General features: G+C 40.7%; 1 protein-coding gene and 1 long non-coding RNA gene across 2 annotated transcripts in view; both read right to left on the bottom strand.

The window, feature by feature from the left end:
• Positions 1–6868: 6868 nt before the first annotated feature.
• LOC105282088 lies at positions 6869–21511 on the bottom strand. Its single transcript, XR_003406775.1, has 2 exons — positions 21217–21511; positions 6869–7985 (listed from the first exon to the last, which is right to left on the bottom strand). It is a non-coding gene; the product is annotated as an uncharacterized LOC105282088 (long non-coding RNA).
• Positions 21512–24550: 3039 nt separating this feature from the next.
• The window catches only part of LOC105282087 (diacylglycerol O-acyltransferase 1), an 86210-nt gene continuing 85427 nt past the window's right edge, over positions 24551–25333 (bottom strand). Inside the window, exon 12 of the mRNA XM_011343801.3 lies at positions 24551–25174. Within this exon, the coding sequence (XP_011342103.1) occupies positions 24998–25174 (177 nt within the window). The 3' untranslated portion in view covers positions 24551–24997. The remainder of the gene's footprint in view (positions 25175–25333) is intronic.

Below are 25333 nucleotides of genomic sequence, written 5' to 3'. Positions count from 1 at the left end.
TGGAGAATATTCCTGGGTAACCGTGCATCCGCGGGACGCGAGCGAGCGAGAGGGTTGACGGGTCGGCGGAGATGGCACACGGGATGGGATACAGGAGGAAACGGAAGGCGGAAAGGAGGGACGCGATACCGGCAGCTTGCTGGCAGCTATATCGAGTTACGCTTCGGCGCCTATCTATCCGCCAACCCTTCGGATCTCTCACCACGACTCTCTCCAGCTTCTCGTTCCGTCCACCCTCCATTTTTCACTCCCACTACTCTCCCCTATTTTATATCGAACGAACGACGTTTTCGAAGTACATTGGCCACCGGTGTTTCATGGTCGCTTGTCCAGTTTAGCTAACACGAACGCAAAATTTGCAATCTTACGGTGGAATAACAGGGAATTTATATAAGAATTTATTTCTGGAAATGATCGTGCAATGATCCTGTGAGAACAGTTGTGAAATTTCAAGGCACGGAATGTCAAGATCACAAATTAATGCATAAATTATTACATCTATATTAATATATGCATTTATGCATAAAAGTATGAATCAAAGCTTCTATAAAATATATTATAGTTACATTTTAGTTACATTGCGATAAATTGCGATAAAACGCAAAAAAACGATGATATACGATGCAAATGTTTATATTTGCTTTACTCGAGTGCCATAAAATGTTACAGATCACTGACAAAATTCCGACAAATCAAGATAAAAAAATGATAAAGAAGAAACATCTTTCAACGAATAAAACCATTTTCATGCAGCCGACTATCAGATAATCTCGCGGAGAATGCTCAAATGGAAAAATCTGTGAAATTCACGGTGGCTATCGATGTAAGTCAGGACGGCACGTAGCCGTAAATGTCGGAGATTCAGCATCAGCGGCCGAAATTGACATTCGAAAGCCGACTTTCTGGGAAGGGATCTGATCTAAAACGCCCACCAGCTGCCGCAGAGCCGAGCTTTCCCGTTAGTTTCTCTTTCTCTTCTTCTCCTTCGCTTCGTTTCCGCCACGGTAATCACGGAAACGAGATTTGAAATTCGAGGTCCCGCTAATGGTCGGTGACACTCGTTCGTTTCTTGTGCGGGTAATCGGATCGGCATTCGAAGGTGATCCCATTTGTATTCATTTTTCCTACGAAGTCGAAAGACATCGCTACGTCAATTGATCTCGTCCACGTCTCAACAATCAAAAATAATGATCCTTCTGTCGTTTGCTGATTCACGCGCTGTGCAAACACTTGAAACGTAGCAAGAGACATTACGTGACTGCGACGCAAACTGGGTCACACCTTAATTCAAAAGCACACGAAGAAACTGATAACGCTCGTGCTACATGTTGTATCTTGCAAATCACGAAGAGGCGCGGATGATCGAGTTTCTTTTCAAAAATTAGAGATCGCACACATATCAGCGGGATATCGCAGGAGAGCAAACAAGCGCGACAAACAGGACCTTGATGACATGAGTCAATATCGATCAGCGTTCGGTTTACATCCTGTTTACCATCGCAACACGCTCTGCGAAGCGCACCGGGCGCGGTTCTGGCGCCGAGGACTCGGGTCCTCGTACCGAGCGCGGAACGAGAGCTGATAAATTAATGCATTAATTAATTGCAAGCCGGCGGACGAGGGATGCGACGTGCCCGACGGGCACCCTATCCCTGATACGGTTGACGGGCATCACACGCAGCTGTCCAGGTTATCCCGGAATTATGCTGGCCTGCGTGAACCTGTCCGCGAATAGAGGTCTCCAGTCGGTTCGCGTGCGTGGCACGTCGACGTAGATAGCAACTGTCTCGTGTCGCCAACGTGTCCCGCTCACCGATGCACAATAGTCGTTGCACACGTGCGCCGATGCGTGTTCGCACACATCGTTCTGGACGAATATGCACTTGCCGCCGCCACCCCCGCTGGCGATGAAGAATGGATGAAACCATGAATGTCCGATTCGTGCTCGCAACAACGTACCTGCGAAACGTCCCTCGAATGGATGTTGCGAGCGTTGAGCCGAGTAGCTTCGTTGTTGGATCGATGATTGGCCGCGAGTTTGGAAGAGTAGTCTCCGCGAAAGAAAATCATCCCCCGATATTAAATTGACTTATATTGTCCTTAAGTTCCGACAATCAGGATTATCTAATTCAGCATGAGTTGAGTCATTACTGGAATTAATACGGGGTTATCTCTTTGCAAGCATGATTCAAAAAACGAGAGAGAATCAGTACTGATGTTGATCTATGAGAATAATACTCTTTCCGCACATGTACTTTCCGCGTGTACTTTCGATTTGTGCTTGCGGAGAGAGATTTGTCATAAAGGAACTTTGTATATCGAAAACCGACAACCGAACTGATTCCATTGAATAAACATTGCGTATCCCATCGACGTAATCCTATAGTGCTATCGTTTACCCGCGCGACTCTAGCAGAATTCGCGAATTTCACTCGTAAAAATGCTCTGTATTCAGTGGCGGTAGTCAATCTCGTCCCGCTGGGTAAATATTATTCCTGTCGGTCTCGCGCGTTCTATCAGATTCGGCCTCATTCGGAAGCAAGGAATTCCCGTCTGGACGATTTTTTTAGTTGCCTCGGCATTAAGAACGTAAATGAAATTCGAAATTGCCGTGGATCGACTGGCAACCGTCTCGATCTCCGTGCGTGCGTATCTTCATTGCAGGTGGCCGCTACGCACGTTCGATGCGATGCGTCTTCGTGTATTCGCTCTTGCTCGCATATTGCGTACAACCAGACTCGGGTTACGCTCGGGAGGACCCATGAATGTCCGATACGCGCTTTGAGGCGACCACAAGCGACCACGATAGGAACGCGCCGTGTTTAGAAGATAATCGTAGGTTTACGTGTCTCGGCTAGGTAAATAGAATGTAACGGCGACAGCGAAATTCGCAGTCGGCTTCGTAATGGGATTTGACGGCGTTGCTGTAGATTTTACACGGCGTGGCTTGCTGCCTAGGATAAACAGCGACGTGATGCACTCTACGTCACTCGCCTTTTTCGACGTGAACCGATGTGAATCTGGCAGCTGACTATAAAGAAAACAAGAATTTTGAACGTCGCTTCTGTCCCTGTACTTGCTTTGTCCCTGTTTGCATCGTTCTTTGTTTCGTTTGTATCTTGAAAAATAGAAAAATATAAAATATTATAGTTAAAAATGCTCAACTGCAACATATTTCAATTTTGTTAATATAATGAGAAAAATTGAGTGAGAAAAAAAACATAAAATTCAAAAATTGTGCAAGATATATTTTATCACTCAAAAATATCTGGAGAATGTATGTTGTTGAATCGTTTAATATTATTAAACTAAGATTCTTGTTTAAAGGAACAGTTTTCTTTCTAACTTCATATTTTACAATTTTCATGCTTTGAATTCGTTGATGTTATTCGCATGAAGTATTCCTTTTAGCCGTTGCCGTAGTTGTTCTCGTGTAATCGACGGTACCCGGTTCTGGTTAGGTAAGGTGTTAACTAGCTTTACATAAGCAACGGCGCAAGCAACTACCAACCACGGCGACGATCAAAGAGAATCCGTGCTCTCACCCTTCGTGAGTCGATCCATCGTCAGTAGAACAACCCATGTAACGAGCTAGCCAATAAAGGAACATCGAAGAACTACGCTAACATTATGACATTGAATATTGAGTTTCTTTCTTGCTACTTAAATAATATAAATAAAAGTAACTGAGAGAGTGAGTGAGAGAGAGAGAGAGTTTTATTGCTTGAAAAACTGTAATATCAAAAACGAATAAAATATTCGGCGATAGATGAAGAATAAAAAACATTTACTATAAGTTTTTAAAATTTTTCCGTCAGTAATAAGATTTAAAAAATCTTTAATGTTTTTGATATATTTCATTTGAAGACTGTTCTGTTTCTAATTAATTACTTTATATAAAACAAGAATGTTTGCTGTTATCAGTGAATATCCTTTGCTTACAACAGATCTACAAACAGCTTATGAACTGGTAAGCAAATACGCTGTTGGTAATACGCTTCTATGTTTCATCGGATATATCATATTCTGCACTTAGCACAACACTACCCTTTGAGGCATCAAGCTATTCGCATTAACAAGCATTGCATAAGCAAAACGCCAGCAATTGATTACCGTTAGTGGGATCAAAGAACATCTGTGATTTTCCAACGAACCCATCAGCAATGACCCTCCAGGCTGTCCCACTCAATATCCACCAAGCAATACTCAAGAACCTCTGCGCTCTGCGCTTCTCTTTCACTCTCTCACCCTCTCAGCGTAAAGCAGTGCCTGCGCAGCGAGGACTCGAGGGATGCTTCTGACCACCAATCAGCCGGCGGGCGATAATCGCGGCTCGGCCGTCAGTTAAAATCGCTGTCAATCCCGGTAGCGATTCAAAGGCGAACTTTCCGCGTTGCGGTTGCTGCGTTCGAGGTAATGGCAGTAGGGGGTGTAGGCGAGTATCCGCCAATCCTATGCGCGTCTATGCCGCTTTGCCCGGGGCACAATGGAGCGGTGCGCTGGTTCCCGGGGGAATATCAGAGAAGAGGAACCCGCGCTCCTCCACCATCGGTCGACGTTGTAACCCACCACCACCCATTGGCCACCCGTGAGAGAGCACTTCCTGTTAGTCTCGACCCTCGCCCGCAACCAGCCGCAGGCCGCAAGCTCCTGCGAGCCGTAGCCTCTAACGTCACGCTACTCCAGGCTTGACCTCCCGTCGACAGCGTAATTGTTTAGAAACCCCTTGATCTGTAATTTCAGCGCGTCCGACCATCCTCGCTTGGCGCGCGAAACATCGTTAACGCGATCCCACTGCCTTGCCATCGCCGTATACAATCTCTATCTCTCTCTCCCGTTTCATCGGACGCGCATCTGCTTGATAGCTCTCACGCGTGCATAACGCGTAGTTCGTACACTCCGCTCTAAGAGGGTTTGTTTCGCGAGATTGAACGAGGTATGCGAGGAATCGGTTACGGTGCGCCCAGAGAGAAATGGCCCGCGGTCGAGAATTTCGCATAAGTGACAATGGCAGAATACGAGAAGCGAAGAATCTAGCGAGAGAAGTTTTTCATCGATTACATTGTACCAACTTTTGTGATAAAATTTTACATTTGTAATTGCGGAAAAACTGTCACGTAACTTTTCTTTTATTTTGAATGACAAATGATTCTAAAACACTTAAAAATTTTACATAGTTATTTATATATTTTTTGACATAATATATATTATTACTTTTAAAAATACATCCTGTAAAATAAAATATTAAAAGATTATAAAAATGTTTTTTGAAATCGGATTATTACGATAACACAATGTAGCGGTAAATATTTAATAAAATTCGAGTATATTATATAAATAATATCATATAAAATGTGATACTGAAATTTGAGTTACAACTTTCTATTATCACACATCCTCTTTATTTGGATTCTTTTTTAAAATAAAACAGTGAGAGAGAGAGAGAGAGAGAGAGAATATATTTCTAGCAGAGAAATTTATGCTACAGGTGGTCTGGAATTTAGACGAATTTCGATGAAATATATTTTTCCAGCGAAGATCTGACAGTTCCTGTCCGACCAGAGCGTGACATCAAATTCTTTCTGACGGAAATAGTTTCTCGTAGTACACGGGGAACTTCACCCTCGTCCCTTTCATTGGAAAATGTGTACGACGTGCGACTTTTACTCAAGTCAACCGCATGTTACATACGACGTATACTTCACATCCACTTCTCTCTTAGGTTCATGAAATTCTTTAGAAAGTCACGTATGCGCGGTCGTCGAAGTGAATTCACAGTAATTCATCTGTTTAAGTTTTCAATGTCGCAATCATTCATATTTTAAGCTTTCGTTTAAATATACGATCTTGCTTATTGATCAAAATTTGCAATGGTCATACGCACATACACATATATATAATAAAGGTATATAAAAATTAATTAAATTTGGAAGAGTCATTTGAAATTAACTTAAATTAGCTTTTATAACCACTGCAAACACCTAATTTATATATCTTATTATTTCGTCATATCCTACGCTATTTAAAAATACGTTTTTTCAAGATTCAAGTATAATGCATAATAAAGATATAATTTCAACTTACGATATCTTCCAGTTTTGAGCATCCTTTTCTGGCGGTGCAGACTAAGGCGACGATAACTCCACCTCCGAACATAAGCAGGAGAAACACCGCCAATTTCCAACCGTGATCCCTTTGCGGAATAAGCTTCTTGGCCGCTGGTAACCTGGCGACCTCCGTCGTGGAGACACCAAGACGGGACGCCTTCACGAGGATCGTCCTAAGGCGCCTCGACGCTTTCTCGCAGCCCATCTTCGTCGGATTGCTCTTCGAGGCCGACCTCGACTTCACATGTACATGATCCATCCTGGGGATTGTCCTCGTCTTTTGTCCGCGTTTTCGAAACAAGTTACACGCGTTAATTCGCCCTTTGCAAAAAAGAGATTCTGAAACCCTCCAGCTACTTGCAAGCCGTCCGTGTTCCGAACGATGCGCGAACGGACATCAGACGAGATATCGGTGGTGTCCGGAAATAGACTCTCCGATCACGATGCCCACTTCGAGGCCTGGTATTCACTGAATTCACCGGCGCTACAATCTACGCGGGTATTCAAATATCGTACGGTCCATTTCGCGATTGAATTCCCACGTGCTGAACACGTCGGTCAGCGTGCCTAGAGGTCCCTTAGGAACTTGCCGGGAAAACTTTATGGTTCACCGCACTGCGTTTTATCACTTTCACGTCGCGCGCACTTTGAACGCCAGAATCGAGGAGTTACATAAAAAAGTATGACTCATTGTTATTGCCCTCTTATGAATCTAATTCTCGATCGGCTTGAATTCCGGACACCTCACCGTCCTGTTTTAATGTGTAAATTGCAATCACCTTCGCGATGCTCCGAGATCGCTTTATCTGTATCGAGAGAGACGATGGCACCGCACTTTCCTGGCTATTGGGGTTGCAATTCCAAACGTCGTCGTCGTTGTCGTCTTCGTCGGTTTCTCGCGTGGACTCTCCCGCGGGTTTTACGAGATTATACCGGACGATCCCCTCGCTATCGCGGGGTTCTGTTCGCACCCTCACCCCGTAAGCCGCGAACGTAACGCGTCCCAAGTCGTTATATTTTTATGCTCGCGACGTGGTGGGGACGCGGAATGGCAAAGTGGCGACGCTCGAATGAGAATCCGAGGGAGAGAGAGCAAGAGTGACGAGAATCGCCGGTCAAATAGAGAAAGTCGCCGAGGGGTTAGCTGATGCTACCTCTCCGGATCTCACCGTTTCCCCGGACTTCGTACTCGCAACTTATGCCCTGTCACCTTAATCCGGGCTTTTGGCACCGCGACGAAATTTTTCGCACGTTGAAATTTTATGGAATGTTACGGGGAATGTTATCTTAGCAACGTGCCCGCTGCTCTTGTCGAGTAAGGCTAATCTGTTAAATGATCTTTCAGGAAAACTGATGCGAAGAGTTCGAAATTAGCTGGATCGGTCTATCTGCTCGTCTCCGTCCTCGTCTTCTGGATTGACCCGAAGAGAATTTCGCCGGATATGCCTTGCCTTCTCACGCTGGCGTGTTTCTTGCGCCTGTTCATGGATCGAGCTGGGTCATTTGTTGTTCGCTCATCAAGCGACTAACGGGAGATCGGCGCTCTCATGAAGACACGATTAATCTCGGCAACTTGGTCATTTCACCGCGACCCGATGACCGGAAGGGAAATTGATTCTCCTCGACCGAGTAGGCACTCACACGACCTCATATTCTTCCAAGAAGATGCTCGTTCAATTTTGTTCCGATTTTACCGTTCGACGCGCGCTAACCCATCCTTTTCTGTATAACGTCGCGTATGGCTGACGTACTTTTATTTGCGAGGTATTGGCACTTTCACGGTTTATCCACCAGACTCCTTTTATGACCAAAGATAATTCCGCAATGACCAAGCGATACTGCGCGTCTTACACTTTCTTCAGTTTCTGCGTCTGATATCTGTGGAAGAATTGCAAATGGTTAATAGCAACTTATAGACTGCCATTTTATAGAGAATAAATCATCAAATATTCCATTAAATACTTTAATTAAACGTTCTACAGTTTCTTGGCTCCTTTGTATTCACCTACTGCGAGACTCGCGAATTGAGTTTCATAAAATTTCTTATGGTAACCAGCATTAAAACGTGTGCAGAATTTTTGAAATAACCCGATTATCAAGCTTGATCCTATTAATAAATAAGATTTTAATTAATTATAATTAATACGAATAAACTTATTTTTAATTCGCTTGATGGAGGAAAAGAAAGATAAATATTATGAGCAAAAAAGGAAGAGAAAGAACACTCCGCTGATTTTTGCATCCACGAAATCACATGAGTACCAAAAGCGTGCCAGTGACAGCGCAATAAATAAATAATCTGGGACGTACTTCCGCCGCGATAAAATTCAGATAGTTCGGTGAACGAGGAACGAAGGTGGTCCGATCGTTCGGCAAGTTTCCCAAACTGCGATCGACGGTCGCGATTCGATCCTGCTCGACGATCGTAGCGTGTCTCGAAGTGGATGGATTTCGAGTGCATTAAAGATGGAAGCAATATCGGAGATGGGATTATCTGCGCGCAGGCGGCGATACCACGATGAAAATACTCGTCGCCGTTGCGGGACGTAACGAATGGCTCGTCACAAGGGCTGTGTCCGAGGATTAAGTGAGAATTATCCTGGATTCCGTTTCTCGAATTCCATCCGCTTCATCCCGTTGGCCCGCGTATACGCGCCGGACGGCTGGATGCCGGCTCCTTCTTTTCCGTAACTCTTTCCCGCTTAATCTCGAATCCGCTGGTAATTGCGTTATTATACGTCTGAGGGAAAGCGAGCTCCTTCTCACAGCGGTCACGTACGAATATATCGTTCCCACAAACGCGGTTTCATTGTTTTTTCCAATATCTCTAGCCGTTCCTCAGGGAAAGTTTCCTTGAGAGTTACAAGAATAGAAATATGGTAGGAATTGTACATCGTTTTTATGCACGTGCTAATGAGCCAAAATTTTATCGATTACAATAGCTGTTTGATGAATCATCGTTACATATTATACACGTATCCAGATGAAGCTTTACAAATCTTTCCCTTCATAGCACAAAATTACAGGAATGTAGTTTATCTACCTTTGGCATCATTCAAATTAATTTCAGCAGCGCAGAATAAAATATAATTATCAAAAATGTTAAATAAATGTTATCGAGTCTGAGGAAAAGCATGCAATATCAATACAAAATGTAAGGTTCTCAAAGAAACAAGTGGCGTTTGGAAAGAAATGCTATTTATGAGATAACAGAGCGACACAGAGAGCGATTTCAAAACGTTCCCGAGTGCGGTATCTATTGAAAATCCCAGCGGCGGATAGAAACGAGGAGAATGAAGCCCGGCCGACGGAAATTACGTCGTGCGCGGTCCGCGGGGCGTTTCTGGCTTACATCAGCGGTGATTAATTTCGGGAGATTAGCAGGGACCCGGTCATTAGAATTAAACGGGGATATATACTGACCGAAATCGCCTTGTCGGCTCTGCATTAGACCACGCTAATTAGCTCAATGCAATGGTCGAAGGATACAGGTAACCGTCGCGTTAGGACTTTGGTTTCACAGATCGTGCATGACCTTAAGCACCGCGTTCGCGTTACGTAAGTTCACGATAAAAGCTACCCTAAGCAGACTGGCAGAGAGAGAAAGGGAAGAAAGACAAGAGAGAGGGAGGCAGAGAGGGAGCGAAAACGAGCCCTCAAAATGGTGAGGTTCTTGGCACGTTCTCATACGCGGGCTCTCATGCGAATGTTACGACTATTGCAGTCTGGAGAGTTTCGAGCGGGAATTAGCGCGGCACGATTAAGCTTATGCCCTCTAAGGCCGAGATTATCGTTAGCGGGAAGTGATTTAGATACGGACCGGGCCGCCGTGGAAAAGTTGCTAAGTGTGGGCGAACGGCGACAACCGTGCAGAACAAGTTTCGCGGAATGGTTCGTGTGACGAACTCTGCGCGGAGTTGCTCTGCGCGCAGTCGTTCGCGATAGTATCGGTGCGTGAATGTGTCGCGTGAAGCATTGCCGTCTGGGTTGGCACACACACGAAAATTACTCTCCATGACCTGGAAGAACCCGGCAAGTGTAAAAACCCGTGCACAACACGATACATATTAGATGTCATTGTAGAAGAAAAATTAACTGCTTGCAGTTGTTTTTTACATCGTAAGATATAAAAAGCCGTAGAATGCAGATCACCTTTTTTATTATGTATCTCCCCACGTAGAAATTTCAAAACGGTCTAATATTGGGACTGTACCGTTTGCCATCGTGGCAGTAACTGGCCGCCATAGTATTGTGCCAGTACAGATTCGACACAGGAGTGTAACGCCATGCCGTACTTAATTGCCAGTACTGATCCGACACTGACAATAATATATTAAGATTTATAATAAGATCTTAGCGGTTGCATGAATCTGCAATTCTTTGCAGGAGCTAACGTTTTTGGTGCTGCATTAATTATTTTTGTCGGTTTGGCAGATATACGTGGCTTAACTCGATAAATATTGAATATAACAAGCACGAATTGTCTAGACGAAACCTAATTTCCCAGAGGTGAATGTGTAATGGCAGAGGGCAATGTCCTCGCGAACTCTCGGCGATTAATTCCAGATTCGCGGCGGTCCTCGCGACTGACTAAACGAAGAAACAAAGGCGGCTGCGTTGTTATTAACGTCGTCAGGGTCCAAACTTCGAACCGCGCCGTTCTTTCAAACTTATACTTAGAGGCGCGTCTCGAAGGCAGGCAAAGTTTCGAGTTTATGCTCGGTAGACCCCTTCGGGAAGTTAAATAAACCTGGAAAGGATGACGGCGTTTCTTTCTTTTTTTCTTTTTTCACTCCCGTGCGGTAATCGTCGACGTTGACCATTGAGCTTCCAACCCCTCGCACTCAACATCGTCCGATCTTCCGTCTCGAGGTCCTCTGCATGCTCCTCGGCTCGTAGATCGCGGCGTTCTTTATCGGATAAAACTCGAGGAAGAAATACGGCCGCGCGACGATGCCATCGACCGGCCTGCTGCTCGCCGAAGAAAATGAGATAGCTTAATAAGGCGGCGTCCTCCGGTGTAATTACGCGCTCCAAGCTCCTTGCTATTTTCGCGCTGCGAGTAATTAGAATACCGATAGCTTCAGCGAGTGAGGGAGAGAGAGAGCTCTCGCGCCGCCGTCTTGCGTCGATGCGATGCTTAAGGTTCCCATTTATTTCCAGCAGAGATGTCACACAGGATTCGAGCCGCGAATTCTCCCCTCGAAATTTCAGACAGATAAACGTCGCAGGCCTGAATCCGCTGGAAATCGACGCTGACGCCGCTAGCAATGGTGGCATTAAATGGTTGAGGCATTAAATGACAGATATGATTTGTGCTGATTACTAGGTGATGTACCAAGCTTCTATGAATGTTTGAACATGTCATATTCAAAGAGACCGTACGATGCGGATAATTATAAACGCGAAACGTGTACCAACATATAACATTCTATTAATACTAATGTTTTTTTTATTTTTTAAACGTTCAATATAGTTTTCTCACATGAGAATGTATTAAAATGTCGTATATTTATTTATAAAGACGATTGCAGACTAAAATAAGAGTAACAAGCGTCGTTATTCAAGCGATCATTATTAAAATATTTACATAACGATCTGATACTGATTTAATATTCGCGGAATAATTAATTTTCTTCCTGACATGTAAAATTCGTTTAATTGGTGTGCAAAATATGGTCTAGCAACGTTCTGGCAAAATTATGAGAAAAATCTTATTTTTTAATATTAGTAATTTATTAACTAATTTATTAAAAAGCATATTTAATACCTTCAAAGTAACATTGCTAAAGCGGTTATACCCTCATTGGTCGACCTGCTCCGAGCTGCGCGTCTCGAAGGTAGAGCTGCAGAGTCGCTCGGATGAATAAATAAAACAGCCCCCGATGCTATCTCCCTCAGTAATTTATCGGGGTGCTATCGAGCGTTCGATCTCAGACACAGCACAAAAATAGAGGCGAAATAGAAGATGTTGTATTGAATCGTATTTGGAACGGTAATTTAAATGGCATTGGCAGCGAAAGGTGGAAATATTTTTGGCTGAAATATCAGGTTACAGCATTGGATATTAAAAACTTGATGAAATTGAATTAAACGCATTAACGAAACGTGCAAGAATTATTATAGTGTACCAAAAGAGTGAGTAACTCTAATTTAAAATTTCGACGTTCGAATAAAGATGTAATATTTACTACATGACTTATAAAAACAGAGAGCAAGTTCCGTCGCAAACTTTTTAATCTATTATTATCAGCAAATTTAATTCAATCTCAAATTTATAGCGAACCTGGCTGCGCTTCGAATTTTACGGAATTCAGGATTTATGCTCGTTTCCATTGTAGTCGCCGAAGCGCGAGTTCATTTAGTTATAGACAATCGATCTTTTCATTGCGAAAAATTCCGATGCAAAATTAAAGACATCCGGGGGTAGGGGAAAAGGAAGAGAGAACGAGAGAGATTGTCGGGTCTCGCTCAGTTATGGCTTGATATATCGTCCAGTTACACGTACTCGGCGGACTTGCCGGGCTTAATGTGATTTACAGGAGGGACAGAAGTTTCGAGCGATGGACCGTATGTTTCGAAAGCCTCGAGAAATTATTGGATACGTGACAACTCGGGTTACTTTGGGCACGTGCAGAAGCGAAATTGACATCGGTGAGCACGGGAAAGGATAAAGTCGTAAAACGATATGACTCGTTACGTTCGCGTCCGCGTCTCTCCGCTCCGAGCGATGTGCAACAACTCACAAGCAATAAACCCCTTAATCAATGAAATATTGCTACAAATATAATACTTTCCCGCGATACAGGCATATATTTAGATGAATGTTTTAAATGGAAATACGAATCTATAATATTTACATACCTCTTAAATCACGCGAGAGAAATTAATCAAATAATAAATTAATTTAACAGAATTTAAATATATGAGTTTGGTGTATTTTATATCTCATTTAAATCAATTAATATTATTGCGGAAATTTTATATAAATATTCCGACGGAGAAATATACGGAGACAACAGGGGGTCTACCACACTTCAAAAAAGTGTACACCTATTGCCGAAAACAGTAATAAGTTCCGCATTTCTGCAGTTATTACCTTTGTTTCCTATATTGCCCAAACATTGCTTTTATTACCATTATTAATTAAGTATTACCGTTACATTGCCGTTATTGCCAAATATTGTGCATATATTTCCTTATTTCTGAAGCTATTGCTTTCTATTTTCAAGAAAAAGAGAGTTAGAAAAGTATGAAAATTTGCATTTTAAATATGAAAGAATCAAAATTAAAAAATTTATTAGTCCTTAGAATGGAGCAAACACAAAATAACATAAAATAAAATATTATAATAACATACATATATAATAACATAAAATATGTTATGTTATTATATATGTTATTATAATATTTTATTTTATGTTATTTTGTGTTTTCTCCATTCTAAGGACTAATAAATTTTTAAATTTTGATTCTTTCATATTTAAAATGCAAATTTTCATACTCTTCTAACTCCCTTTTTCTTGAAAATAGAAAGCAATAGCTTCAGAAATAAGGAAATATATGCACAATATTTGGCAATAACGGCAATGTAACGGTAATACTTAATTAATAACGGTAATAAAAGCAATATTTGGGCAATATAGGAAACAAAGGTAATAACTGCAGAAATGTGCCAGTCGCGACAGAATGTGTCGTAGAATCCTGAATCTTTTGTAGGAATCAAGTTTTATGTATACATTCATGGAGATCACCTTTTTTACTGTGACAGTTATATTATATAAGTAAAATATGGTTAAATATTAAATATTAAAATAATATCTGATTATTTACCCATTTTGACAAGAGAGAACACCAAACTCTTACTAGAACTGAACTCAACTCACTTATTTGAACTCAATTTATCAAGAAATTATTAAGCACAGTTGCGAACTGTAGTAAGCACAGAAATGATAGTGAGGATATTTGCGCGCCGGCTCGTGCTTGTTTAGCTATTTCTGTTGTATTGCTTATTTATTTCCTGTTTATTTCCTCTATTGCTGCTTTATTATACACTATTATTTTTTATTTCTGTCTATTGCCTACTATTGCTTTTTTGCCCAATATTGCCACTTATTTCCCAATATTGTGTAGTTATTTCCTTGTTATTGTTATGTATTGCTCAAATTTTGTACACCTATTGCCGAGTACGGTAGACCCTTTGGGAGACAATATACTAGTGCAAGTCTATCGAGATGAAAAATTGAATGTGTCTGGCCTTTGATATAGTCTTTCTCTTTGATGCGATCATCCGTAAGGACATCCCTTTTCGTTCCTCTGCACGCGCTTTCTTTGGAAAGTTTTCGTTCTTTATGCCAAGTGTCAGAAATGTGCTGATGCGACTGCTCGCACAAAACTACCTAATGTTTGACGAAAATAATAAAGTAAACTCAGCATACAAAACAGAATTGAACGAGAACAGTCACGACGCGTGTTTTCCGGCGATTTGTTTTAATATTGTATTGCATTGTATTAAATAAGTGATATTGTGACAATCTTTTCGATATATCATTCTCTTCCAATTCCGTTAAAAATCTGATTTGTAATGACTAGGGACTTTTCATATTTCGGTCTGTTCTCATGTTTTCATTGTTTATGTACACTGCGATGTGAATATTTTCTCGTTGAATTGAGCTGCACATATGAATTGCCATTTTCCTCGTTGTAAATAATACGAACCTTTGTTATTTGCGGGTCTGAAATATGCAAGCAAAGTTTGTTAATTCGAATGCGTGCCGTGAATAAAGATTAATATATTCGCATCGCATGCTGGGGAGTACATAAATAAATATTACCTGAGAAGGATTAATGAAATTTGAACGATCGAATTTTTAAAAACATTTTTCGCGAGAAAAATCATATTCGCCAACCACGAATATGGTTTTAAAAAAGCTTCGTTATTCTCTTCTTCATCGGTTGCACTTGCATCCTTAAGAGTATTCGGGAGAGCGAATCGTCTGAAAATTAGACGATATATTTCAGATCGAAGTTGCGCGATTATTCGCATTGTTATCAGGATTGGTGAGAATCTATCATCGATACTAACGAGAATTGTATGTAAATTTAGCGCTTGTCGTTTGCGGATGAAATTGCAAGACCGCTCGGTAAATCGCGGAATTATTCTCCAAATGTTGCGATATCGATGATTCTCTATTGACTGTTTCCTATGGCAACTTTGAAAATATCACGTTTACAAAACCACAAAAATAAAGTACAAGATTATGTGCTTAAGTTTATTATATCTCAATTATCAAAGATACAAATGAATGCGTAACTGTAACGAGCTCTCAAATCCGGGTAAAAACTCGTGGATGTTCTGGACAGCGCTTCAGTTATTTTCCTCAAATTTAAACTTCTCCGGAAAAGTTTAACGTTACATTTCTGCTTGTTATATTTCCATTAATCCCTAGTATTTCCTCATTAATTTTGCCCCAAATTAAATTCGTGCTAAAAGCAAGTCCATCGTCGAAAGAGTGTCAAACTTTTCACCATTTCTGCTACTCGTAAGCTATTCAGTACAACATCGTATTAAATAATTTTTGTTTAGTAGTGCGTGTTTGACAAAACTATTTCCGTAACAGTTGTTGAGAAATATCAGTTTAATTGCATCCCATGAAGAAAGATGAAAATGATGTGGCGTGATAATATATCGGTGACAAATAAGCACGGCGATGAGATAAGAGATAAGAGAGAAAGAGAAAGAGAGAGAGAGAGAGAGAGAGAGAGAGGGAAGGAAATCAAGAGATAGGTACCCTGAGAGGGTGAGGAGCGTGCTCAACACGTGTTTCCCTTATCATTTTGAACCACGGAATGCAGTCACTCTAATGCCGACGTGACATTCGTCATTACCACACGCTCGCCCTTTACCGTGTCGCCAAGTGTCCTGCAGGATAGAGGCAAGGGATGGAAGTATTGATTTATTTCGTTTCTCAATAATTCTCTTTTATTTTCCTCGTCGCTCGATCGCGGCTACCTTTTGATCTATTGCTTCCAACACGTCGACGACGATTCATTTTTATTTACGATCAGACGCCGGCGAGCGATGAGATTCATCGCCTTTTCCGATGACCCTTCTTTCTCGTTCGATCTCTCGGTTCTCTTTTTTCTTGATTTGTCCATCTACACGCGATTTTATTTCCCCTCGTCATTGCCGATGTGAGAGGCTCTCTTCTCGTCCACAGTCGGTGTGTGTGTTGAGAAGCCGAGCCCTTGATAAAGTATTCCCCGGCAAGACTGTTTGACGAGTTTAACGAAGGGAGGATTCACAGGAATTCACAGCGCCGCAACGGCAACCCCGTGATTTCGTGATTAAAATTTTATCACAGTCGGTTGACTTTACGTTCGAGCGTTACAATGCGAGTTTATTTTGGCGATGCGCGAGAGATGTTTGTGCGCGGAAATTAACGCCGCGGAAAGTAACATTTTACCGTAAAACGGTAATGAAGGTTGGACCGAAGTGTCGCGACAAAGCATGATGCAAAATAATATAACAAAAATTCCAAGTTAAGTTGAAAAAAAGAGTATAATTTTACATTAATAATAAAAAGGAGAAAAACTTTAAAAAATCGTTAAAAACTTTTAAAAAATGTACCATGATATGTAGACCATGATATGTAGACATGTACCATATCTGTGTACATGTGTATGCATTGACAATAAAATAAAACTATCATACGAAAAGATATCGCAGATCGATCTCTGTGCTTCAAAATGTCAGATGTGCTTTGTTCAGCTCACGACTTGGCGGTAAAACGCGATAAAGGAAACACGTATTGAGCACGCTTTCTCACTTCTCCCAACCACTCGCTTCCAACCTTCATCATTATCTCTATCTTCTCTCGATATATAAGCTCACGCCCGCTCATATCGCTTTTTCACACCCCGCACTCACTTCCTCAATCTCATATCTCAGTTCTACCCCGTTCAACTTCCTCTCTCGAGAAATTTTCGTCGACATCGAAAAGTCATGCAGAAAAACGATAATCGAAAAGATATCTCTTAAAAACTTACACTTCCAATTGATAAATGCTTTTAAAGACAAATTTTTATTTTTAATTTAAAAGTTTTTCAGAGAAAGTAATAAGATAGTTATTATAAAAGCTGTTTTGTAACAACATGATAACTCTGGTATCATGAAAATTGAAATAATTGTCAAATTAATTGAATTTGGATGTATGAAAAGAAATTCACTGTAGGATATTTTGACATAATAATTCAACTAATTTTGTCTAATTTTGTCAAGAGAACAAGTCAATGGACGAAGTAAATTGTTGAAATCGAGGTGACGAACCTTTACATCACCCTCGAACTTTGAGATTGTCGAATGTCCGTAGTTATCTAACTTGACTAATTGGCTTCCTACTGTGAAACTGAATAGTAATTAGATAATGAGAACAATATATTGAGAGCAAGAGAGAATCATGACTCAGTGGAAATTTTGACAAGATCTTTTCAATGAATACAAAAATTTTTATATCATTAAACACAGAAATAAACTTTATATTTGCCTACTGTTTTAATTAAAAGCAATCACATTTTTCAATGGTAAGTCATCAAAACTTTTGATTAAAATGTTACCTTTCTACATTTACTTTATGCGTATGAAGACTATTACACATTTAATAAAATATATCTCCATTTTAATAGCTTTTTATATAGTATTTTTTATCTTTATGTTTAATTACTTTTATAAAGAGAAAGCTCCTACATCCTTTAATATTGCATGAGTTTCTCTACATTTTAACTAGAAAAGATTCTATTGTGCGATGAGATTTTTAAATGAGGTGTGGGCAACTTTGTCTTACTGGAACTGTTTGCGTTCGTTTTGTGCGGTACCGCTTTTCGTTTCGTAAACGGAACGGTGCCACGTTTAATAGGCCGCCATTAACGAGACTATCTATACATCGGATAATCCTGAATCAGTAACGACCGTCGGGAATTGGGTCAAAAGCCTAGTCGGGCGATCATTCGGCAATCGAACAGCAAATAACTATTTCCACTCACATTCGCGCAGCGCCGATTTTGTAATGATTCCGTGCACGGAAATGCAATCCGCAGCACGCGCTCCTACGCGTGAAATCGGCCTTTATTTTCGCATGTGCACTACGAAGTTGAACGTTACGGCTGTATTAAACGCGCAGCATGGCCAACTCCGACAGTCGCACATTCTACTTTGTCGACTCTACGATATCAAAGGATTGCGCGAAAATCGGTTAATTGAAAAACGACAATGGTTTGCGCTTTCGAAACTTTGAGTCATGCTGTGCATTTCATTACGGTTACAACATTGCGTTACTACGACTATTAGCAGTAATGGACGTAAGGCAAATTACAGGTTGTAATCTTCGTCGACTTGCGAATCATGGAGCGACAGTATTCACGAGACACGCGGAGAACGGGCTAATCGATTGAAATTTTGCATAATCTGACCCGTCGTGACGTAGATGGTTTCGGGGCATTCACCGACCCGATATAACTAAAGTTGCTCGTATTATAATCTCGAAAGAAATGATGTCAAGAAGATTATGCAAAAATATTGAATTTCCAGTTTGTATTTTTTTCCATAACGATTAATTGAGATTTAAACAATTCTGGTTATTTCTTAAATAATTTTATGATTTATTTTCTGACAAGCATGTATTTCTCAATTTAATACAAAGAATTTATATTGATATTTTATCTGCTCTTTTATCAAATTCAATTTTATTTAAAATTAAGAAATTGTACATTACAATTATTACAGTTATGTGTGCATAACTGTATAATATTTATAACTGCGTAATGTACTTTATAGATAAATTTGATACCATAGATAGATTTTTTTAAAAGGTCACTTCAATAGAAAGAAACAAATTTTCTATATACAAAAACGCATAAATATTATAGAAATACATCGAGATATTCCTCCAAAAATACATCAAGATATTCAATTAATCAATTATAATTTACATTGCGGATTCCGATAAAGCTGTGTACACATTTCAATATTTATCATCATTCGAATTTTATCTTAGAAAAATAATCGCACTCGTCCTCATTTATCCCATTCGTCTGCGCTTTTCCCGCAAAAACCATCAGGTCACGTTCACCATTCACCTGGTATCGTCGATCGTTGGAGTGATAATTCGGTGACGATCGTTTCAATTTTCCATGTGCCGGTTGCGGACGTGAACTCCGTTTTCGGACGAGCAGTACCATTTTTCTTGCACGTGAGATTGCTGCACGTGGCTCTTAACAAACGTCGAGTCATTGTTATCGGACGTCCGGAATAAGGGGACGCTTTCCTAGGACGAGAAAGAAACGACAGAAGGAAAACCGATGAGTCGAGGCAGAGCTGATCGATCTCAGACTACTTTCGATGGGGGTTTATAAACGAAGCGCATTAGGACGAACTAACCGCCACCATTTAGCGCTGCAGATAAACTTGGGCGTTAAGTAATTAATTTTTAAGTGGACTCTATAGCTTACCAAGAAAGTTTTCCGGAAAAATTACAGTAATGGTAGATATTAATAATGAATCGTACTTATATCACATATTTTTAGTACTCTTACGAAACACATGAATTAATACAAATTATTAAATACATGAGAATAATATAAAATCGTTATTTTATGTCATTGAGATTCCATTTATATCAGCTACATGAAGAAGACTCAATGAAAATTTTCATGATTAAGACATGAAAGTATTTTTATTTCAGAATATATGGTAAAATATTCAATCGTACAATGAAAAATTTATTAAAAACAATTTACTTATACTCCTCATCTAAATATTAGTCATGCAGTGTCAGATAAAACCATTAAGTAATTCATAATGAATGTTTAATCGTACATGAAGAACTAAATTAATACTCTGCATTTAAAATATAGACATTTTGTACAGAAAACATATATAATAAATAACGTGAAAGACATAAAAATCACAATCTAATGCACACACACACGTACATACAACGTGGCTCAATATATTTAATTAATTTGGTATTTAACTAGTGATACATTCTTCGCTGCGTTTGTTTAGCGGTAGGCATTGCTGCGTCACAGCATCATGATTAAAATCACAAAAGAAATACGGAAAGATGTCATATCTGTAAGAATAGAAGCAAAAAGGATCTATTGTATGATCGCTTGTCGAGAACGCTCTCGGATATCCGACTTTTGTTAACCATCCGCGAGTCAATTTATTCACCAAGTAAAAGCATTCGTACCAAGTAAATATCGAGTGAAGGGGAGTCTAATTTATTCGTTCAGTTACATACGTTTATGATAAACAGAACCTTGTGAATTTTCATTGGGCATTTTCATTTGTTGGGCAAGCATACACAACATTTAACTCGGTAGTTATCTCAGCCAGTTGCTATCGGTTATGTGTTATCGGAATTATAATGAATATATCAGAATTATATTGAATATTTCACTCGTGTAAATCTGGCATTCATTCTCATACATCCATTCATATTCAATACATAGTGAATAATCGCAATCTTCAAGTCATAATCACCGTGTGCACACACGGAGACCATTTCCCTGATGTGCCACTGTTATAATTATTAGTCCGTTATATAAATAGATTATAACAATTTTAATGATTACTTCTTTATCAGCTTTAATCCATTATCGAGATTTCGTAAACCGCGTTAAGATCAAGATGAAATAAGACGGAATAATGATTGCTCTACATGGTTAACCGATCAGGTCTAAACGAAGAACCTTTTTTCATATTTTTTAAGAATGAGAAAGTGCGCAACTTAAATATTTTTATCATTATGTAACACATCTTACGTCTGTTCCGCTTTGCGTATCTCGCAGTTCCCATTATCATTTCTAAATCTAAACGGAACGCAAACTCCACTTGTATTCGCGCCGGCGAACATTCAACATACTAGCGCGAGAGATTTCCTGACTAACTACATATACTATTTTGCAAAGGGTAGAAACTCATAGCTCACGCGTAGAACGCAATGTCGCTCGCTCGTTATACAAACGCCTCGTTCCTGCGCTTCCCGTGCCTTTCTCTTTCTCTCTCTCTTTATCTTTCTGTGTCTCGCAGAATCCCGTAAAAACCAACCTGGTTGCACCCGGCGCGGGGTCCGTTCTGGGTCATCCGGAGAGCTCTTCCGGGCGGATCGAAACGCAGCTGCAGCCTCTATGGTGCGGGACACCGACCCGCCGCCCTTCTTCCCGTCGTGGTGGCCGGTGGCTCGATAGAAGCGAAACAACCCCTCCGACACTGCACACCGTCGGCGTAATTCGCGACGAGAGCGGGACGCCTCGTGCACCGGCGACCACCGATCGTGCAATCCATGCAACACTCTCCGCGGAGGCGTCGCGACGCTCACTGCGGAGACTACGTCGCGTACCCGCCCTTATAGCATCGTGTTGCGCTCGCACTGCGCCCCCTGTGCCCTCTGGCCACCCTTCCACCTTCCTAGTCCGCCACCCCAACCCCGGCGCCCTCACTACGTTCCCCTCTCCGACGTTCGCTTCCTCGCGCAACCCCCAACCCCCTCATGGTCCACCTTACGAGATAACGCGAGCGCTCGTTCGAGAGACCGACTGATGCATTCTTCGGGGATGCTTCGTCGCCTGGTGCAAACGCTACGGTAGTAGTAGGGAAATGGGCTGCTCCTTGCTCCTTCGGTTACTCAATCCTTTGTTTGCAATTGCATTAAAGCGGAAAAATACGCTTCATCGTATCCTGTGCCCGTGATACGCCCGTTTATCGTCGTCCTATCGCCGTGCAGGCGATACGCCTTAAGGATATGCGTATCAAAGGTCCAACCAAGACTTTGTGGCCTGATCCTTTGCGTATAACATGGAAATTGGCAAATCGGTGAACAAAGAAGCAACCCACCATAGATAAATGCAGAAACGGAAAAATACGAGACCTTTCTTTATTTCGCTCTCTGTTTCGTTTACTCGACACTCAACTAAATTAACATTAACGTGGCAATATAAGGTACTTATGAATTTCACGCTTTACTCTCGCAAATGACCGAGCCGTTCGTCATAAAGCACTTCCGGCAATATTGTAACGCGGCACACGTCAGCCACGTGCCTTAGAAATGGCCGAGATATTCGTGCGCGAGTGTTTTTTTCATTATTTTTATATAGGGTCAATTTAAGAACGCGCAGACGTATAACGCTCCCGCCCCATGGAGGCAATTAAATTAAAAGTCCCACGTATCAAGGGGAGTAATTCCTGCTTTTACGGCACGTTCAAGCGGACTCGTGCGTATCAGTTTACTGAACAATGCAGCTGCTGGGAAGGGACAAAAGTGCCCCTACCGCGGAGTTTCGGCGCTAACAAAGTTATTTACCGCGTTAGATGCCACGCAAATGCCAATTTAAGAGATAACCGCTATAATGATGCTAAAGTCAAACCAGCAGACTGATAAGATTTAACTTGTTGAGTGGCGCGACAGATATTGTGCTCTTGCCAGCGAGAAAATACTTTTTGCGCAACAACTAACTTTAACTTCGAGAATGGTTCGCAGTATTTTCAGATGTTGGCGAGTTAATTCTCACATTTACATTCACGTCGTCCTCAATCGGCTAAGTGCTGATTTTCTGATAGCGATGAATCCAATAATTCTCCAAATGGAAAAATAACGTTTGCGATTAATTTTTTTGATCGCCGCGAATTAAGAGAAAATTGATAAACTGAGTCGTCAATAATGGTTTAAGTTTTTACTCGATATCGTAAAATTCTGTTGTCAGAAATTGTCTCTCTTCTTCTCTTCGTAGTTCCCCAGTTTCTAGTTCAATGCATAATTGAATGATGTCAATGTTCAGCCGATGAACGTGCGAATACAAGCATGTGACAAGAAAAATTTAAATAATTAATATACAGACACAGGTTGAAACAAAAATACTCTGTTATACTCGTTTAAAACAATATTCCCATTTTATGTTTGTCAAATTTCGTATCTATTTCGAACTTTTCAGTTTCCTAAAAATGTTAGGATTTGATATAAGTTAGAAAAATTGTGTATGTATGTGTGTGTGTGTGTGTGTGTGTGTGTGTGTGTGTGTGTGTGTGTGTGTGTGTGTGTGTGTATGTACGCGCAGTGTGTAAAATATATTTAAGTATTTAATTAATTTACAGAGATATCTTTATTAAAGATAGACTTTGTAAAACCTTCCTTTGAGAAAAGATATTTTATGTTTCTTCAAACTGGAGCTTAATGTTTCATGATAAATGAGCTACAACTTATGATAACATTGTACAGCCAATGTTACATTCAACTTTCTTTTACGACGAGACGTATACTTGTACGACACGTGCTGTCGCCCTGGAAGATTGCGATCCTGAGTAAGGTCGACACGCATCGTATTCACCTTACGTAGGGGGTCTATAAAACTCTTATCTACTTAATACCCCAGAAGATGAAGATATGTATGGTGGAGTAATGTTGAAGATAGCGTAGAGTGTCTTTTCTAACGTGGTTATACGCTCGTACAATATATCTTAGTTTAGCTCTACAAGCAAGCATTTTAAAATATTGCACGTACCTGCTGCAAAAGAATTAATTACAACTTACCTCAAAAGCGATATTTCTTTGCTAACTTATACTTTTTATAAACACCTGTATCCATCATTCTAACACAGACGTATTTTCGACCGTCGGTCTTCACCATGATTAATTTATCCATCGTAGGGACACGTATCATGGTATCCAGACTCATCAAGCGGAAGAAAAACCAAGGGTCAGAGCTCAAAGAAGTGTTTCTTTGAAGGGCTAGGCTTCTTCGTTCGTGACGTGACCCTAACTATCCCTGGCAAGGCTTAACCCATAGGTCATCTAACTACGCTGTACCTGGACATTTTTTTGCTTTCTTTTACTGATAGTTTGTAAAATATGCAACGTAAGATCTTTGAGCGAAAGAATAAAAAATTTAATCATTATTTAAAAAGATTTCGTAGCATTAGTACAACGTAAGCAAATTATTTTTCCTTCTAAGATAAAAAAATTTTGAAGAAAGTGTACAAATAAGTGTATAAATTAATCGTACAAAATTTAGAAAGTATAAATGCTGATAGTTAATTAACAAAATAATTTTTAACACTTTTAATATTAATTTCATGTTTTATCATGAAATTTTTATTTGAAGGTCTAGTTAGTGTGATTACTCTAGTCTTTCGTTTAATCTTGTTTTCGCAGATTCAGCGAGGATATTATCCGTCGATATTTGAAAGCGAGGCGTACGTGTACCAAGCACACGTAAAGCCCAACATATAATTTCCGCCTCATTGATGAGGAAAAAGGACGTGTTGGGTAGTGCCCTTAAAAAGCTGTCTTTTCAACAATCCACGTGACAACCCCCCAGTTTCCGGCTGAGAGGATAATATCCGATTGACCCTGCAATCATTCAGAGGTGTGGGACGAAATTCAGCAAGATTCATACAAAATATCTCATTTATTGAACAACAGTCCTGCCTTTGTGGCGGAAGCACGAATAAGAAGTTGTACAAAAATTAAGTGTTAAATTTCACTGCACGCCTGATATTAGCGCACGGATAATAATGTATATGTATTAACAATTAGGACCATTTTCACGGAACGCGCGCGCGTGGTATACATGTGTATCTGCAAACGAGTCCGGAGTAATCTCGATTTCGTACGCGACGCACGTGATGCAAAGGCACATTTATATTATCAAATTTTCCAACGTAATGTAAATCATCGCACAACAATTAACGAAGCGATGAATTGGGAAACCTATTCACGCTTGAAACGCAAGCGGGGAGCTACGAAAACCCGCGATCGATGAAGGTGGGGGGAGGAAGCAATAAGATCAATCGCGGGTTTCTTCGTCACTGCCGCGCTTTCATCCTTTTACCACCCTTACACCACGGAATAGTCTTCGATCAGAGTCTTGCCGAAATGAGTTACAACGTAATCGTGGTAATACATCATTATACAAAGTGGCTGCCCGATGATGAGACTCGCCCATACGACAATGTTGCCCCATCTGGCGCCGCCGTATCGCTCCGCCATCTTGCTCAACACCGACAGTGGTATCTGGAATGAACAATTACCGGTTGCACGACCGGAATTTCCGTACTTGCGAGCGGACAGGGTGGATCTTGTACATGTATGCAAGATACATTATAATGCGCAGGGGTAATTTCACGTAAAGATGCACAGCAAATTATGCTGCGATGCCTGGAATCCCGGAAT

The sequence above is a fragment of the Ooceraea biroi genome, chromosome 7 (genome assembly GCF_003672135.1).
Source record: "Ooceraea biroi isolate clonal line C1 chromosome 7, Obir_v5.4, whole genome shotgun sequence".
Taxonomy (NCBI): Eukaryota; Metazoa; Arthropoda; class Insecta; order Hymenoptera; family Formicidae; genus Ooceraea; species Ooceraea biroi.
The sequence above is the reverse complement of the archived record's forward strand: the minus strand, read 5'-3'. Positions and strand labels throughout refer to the sequence as shown.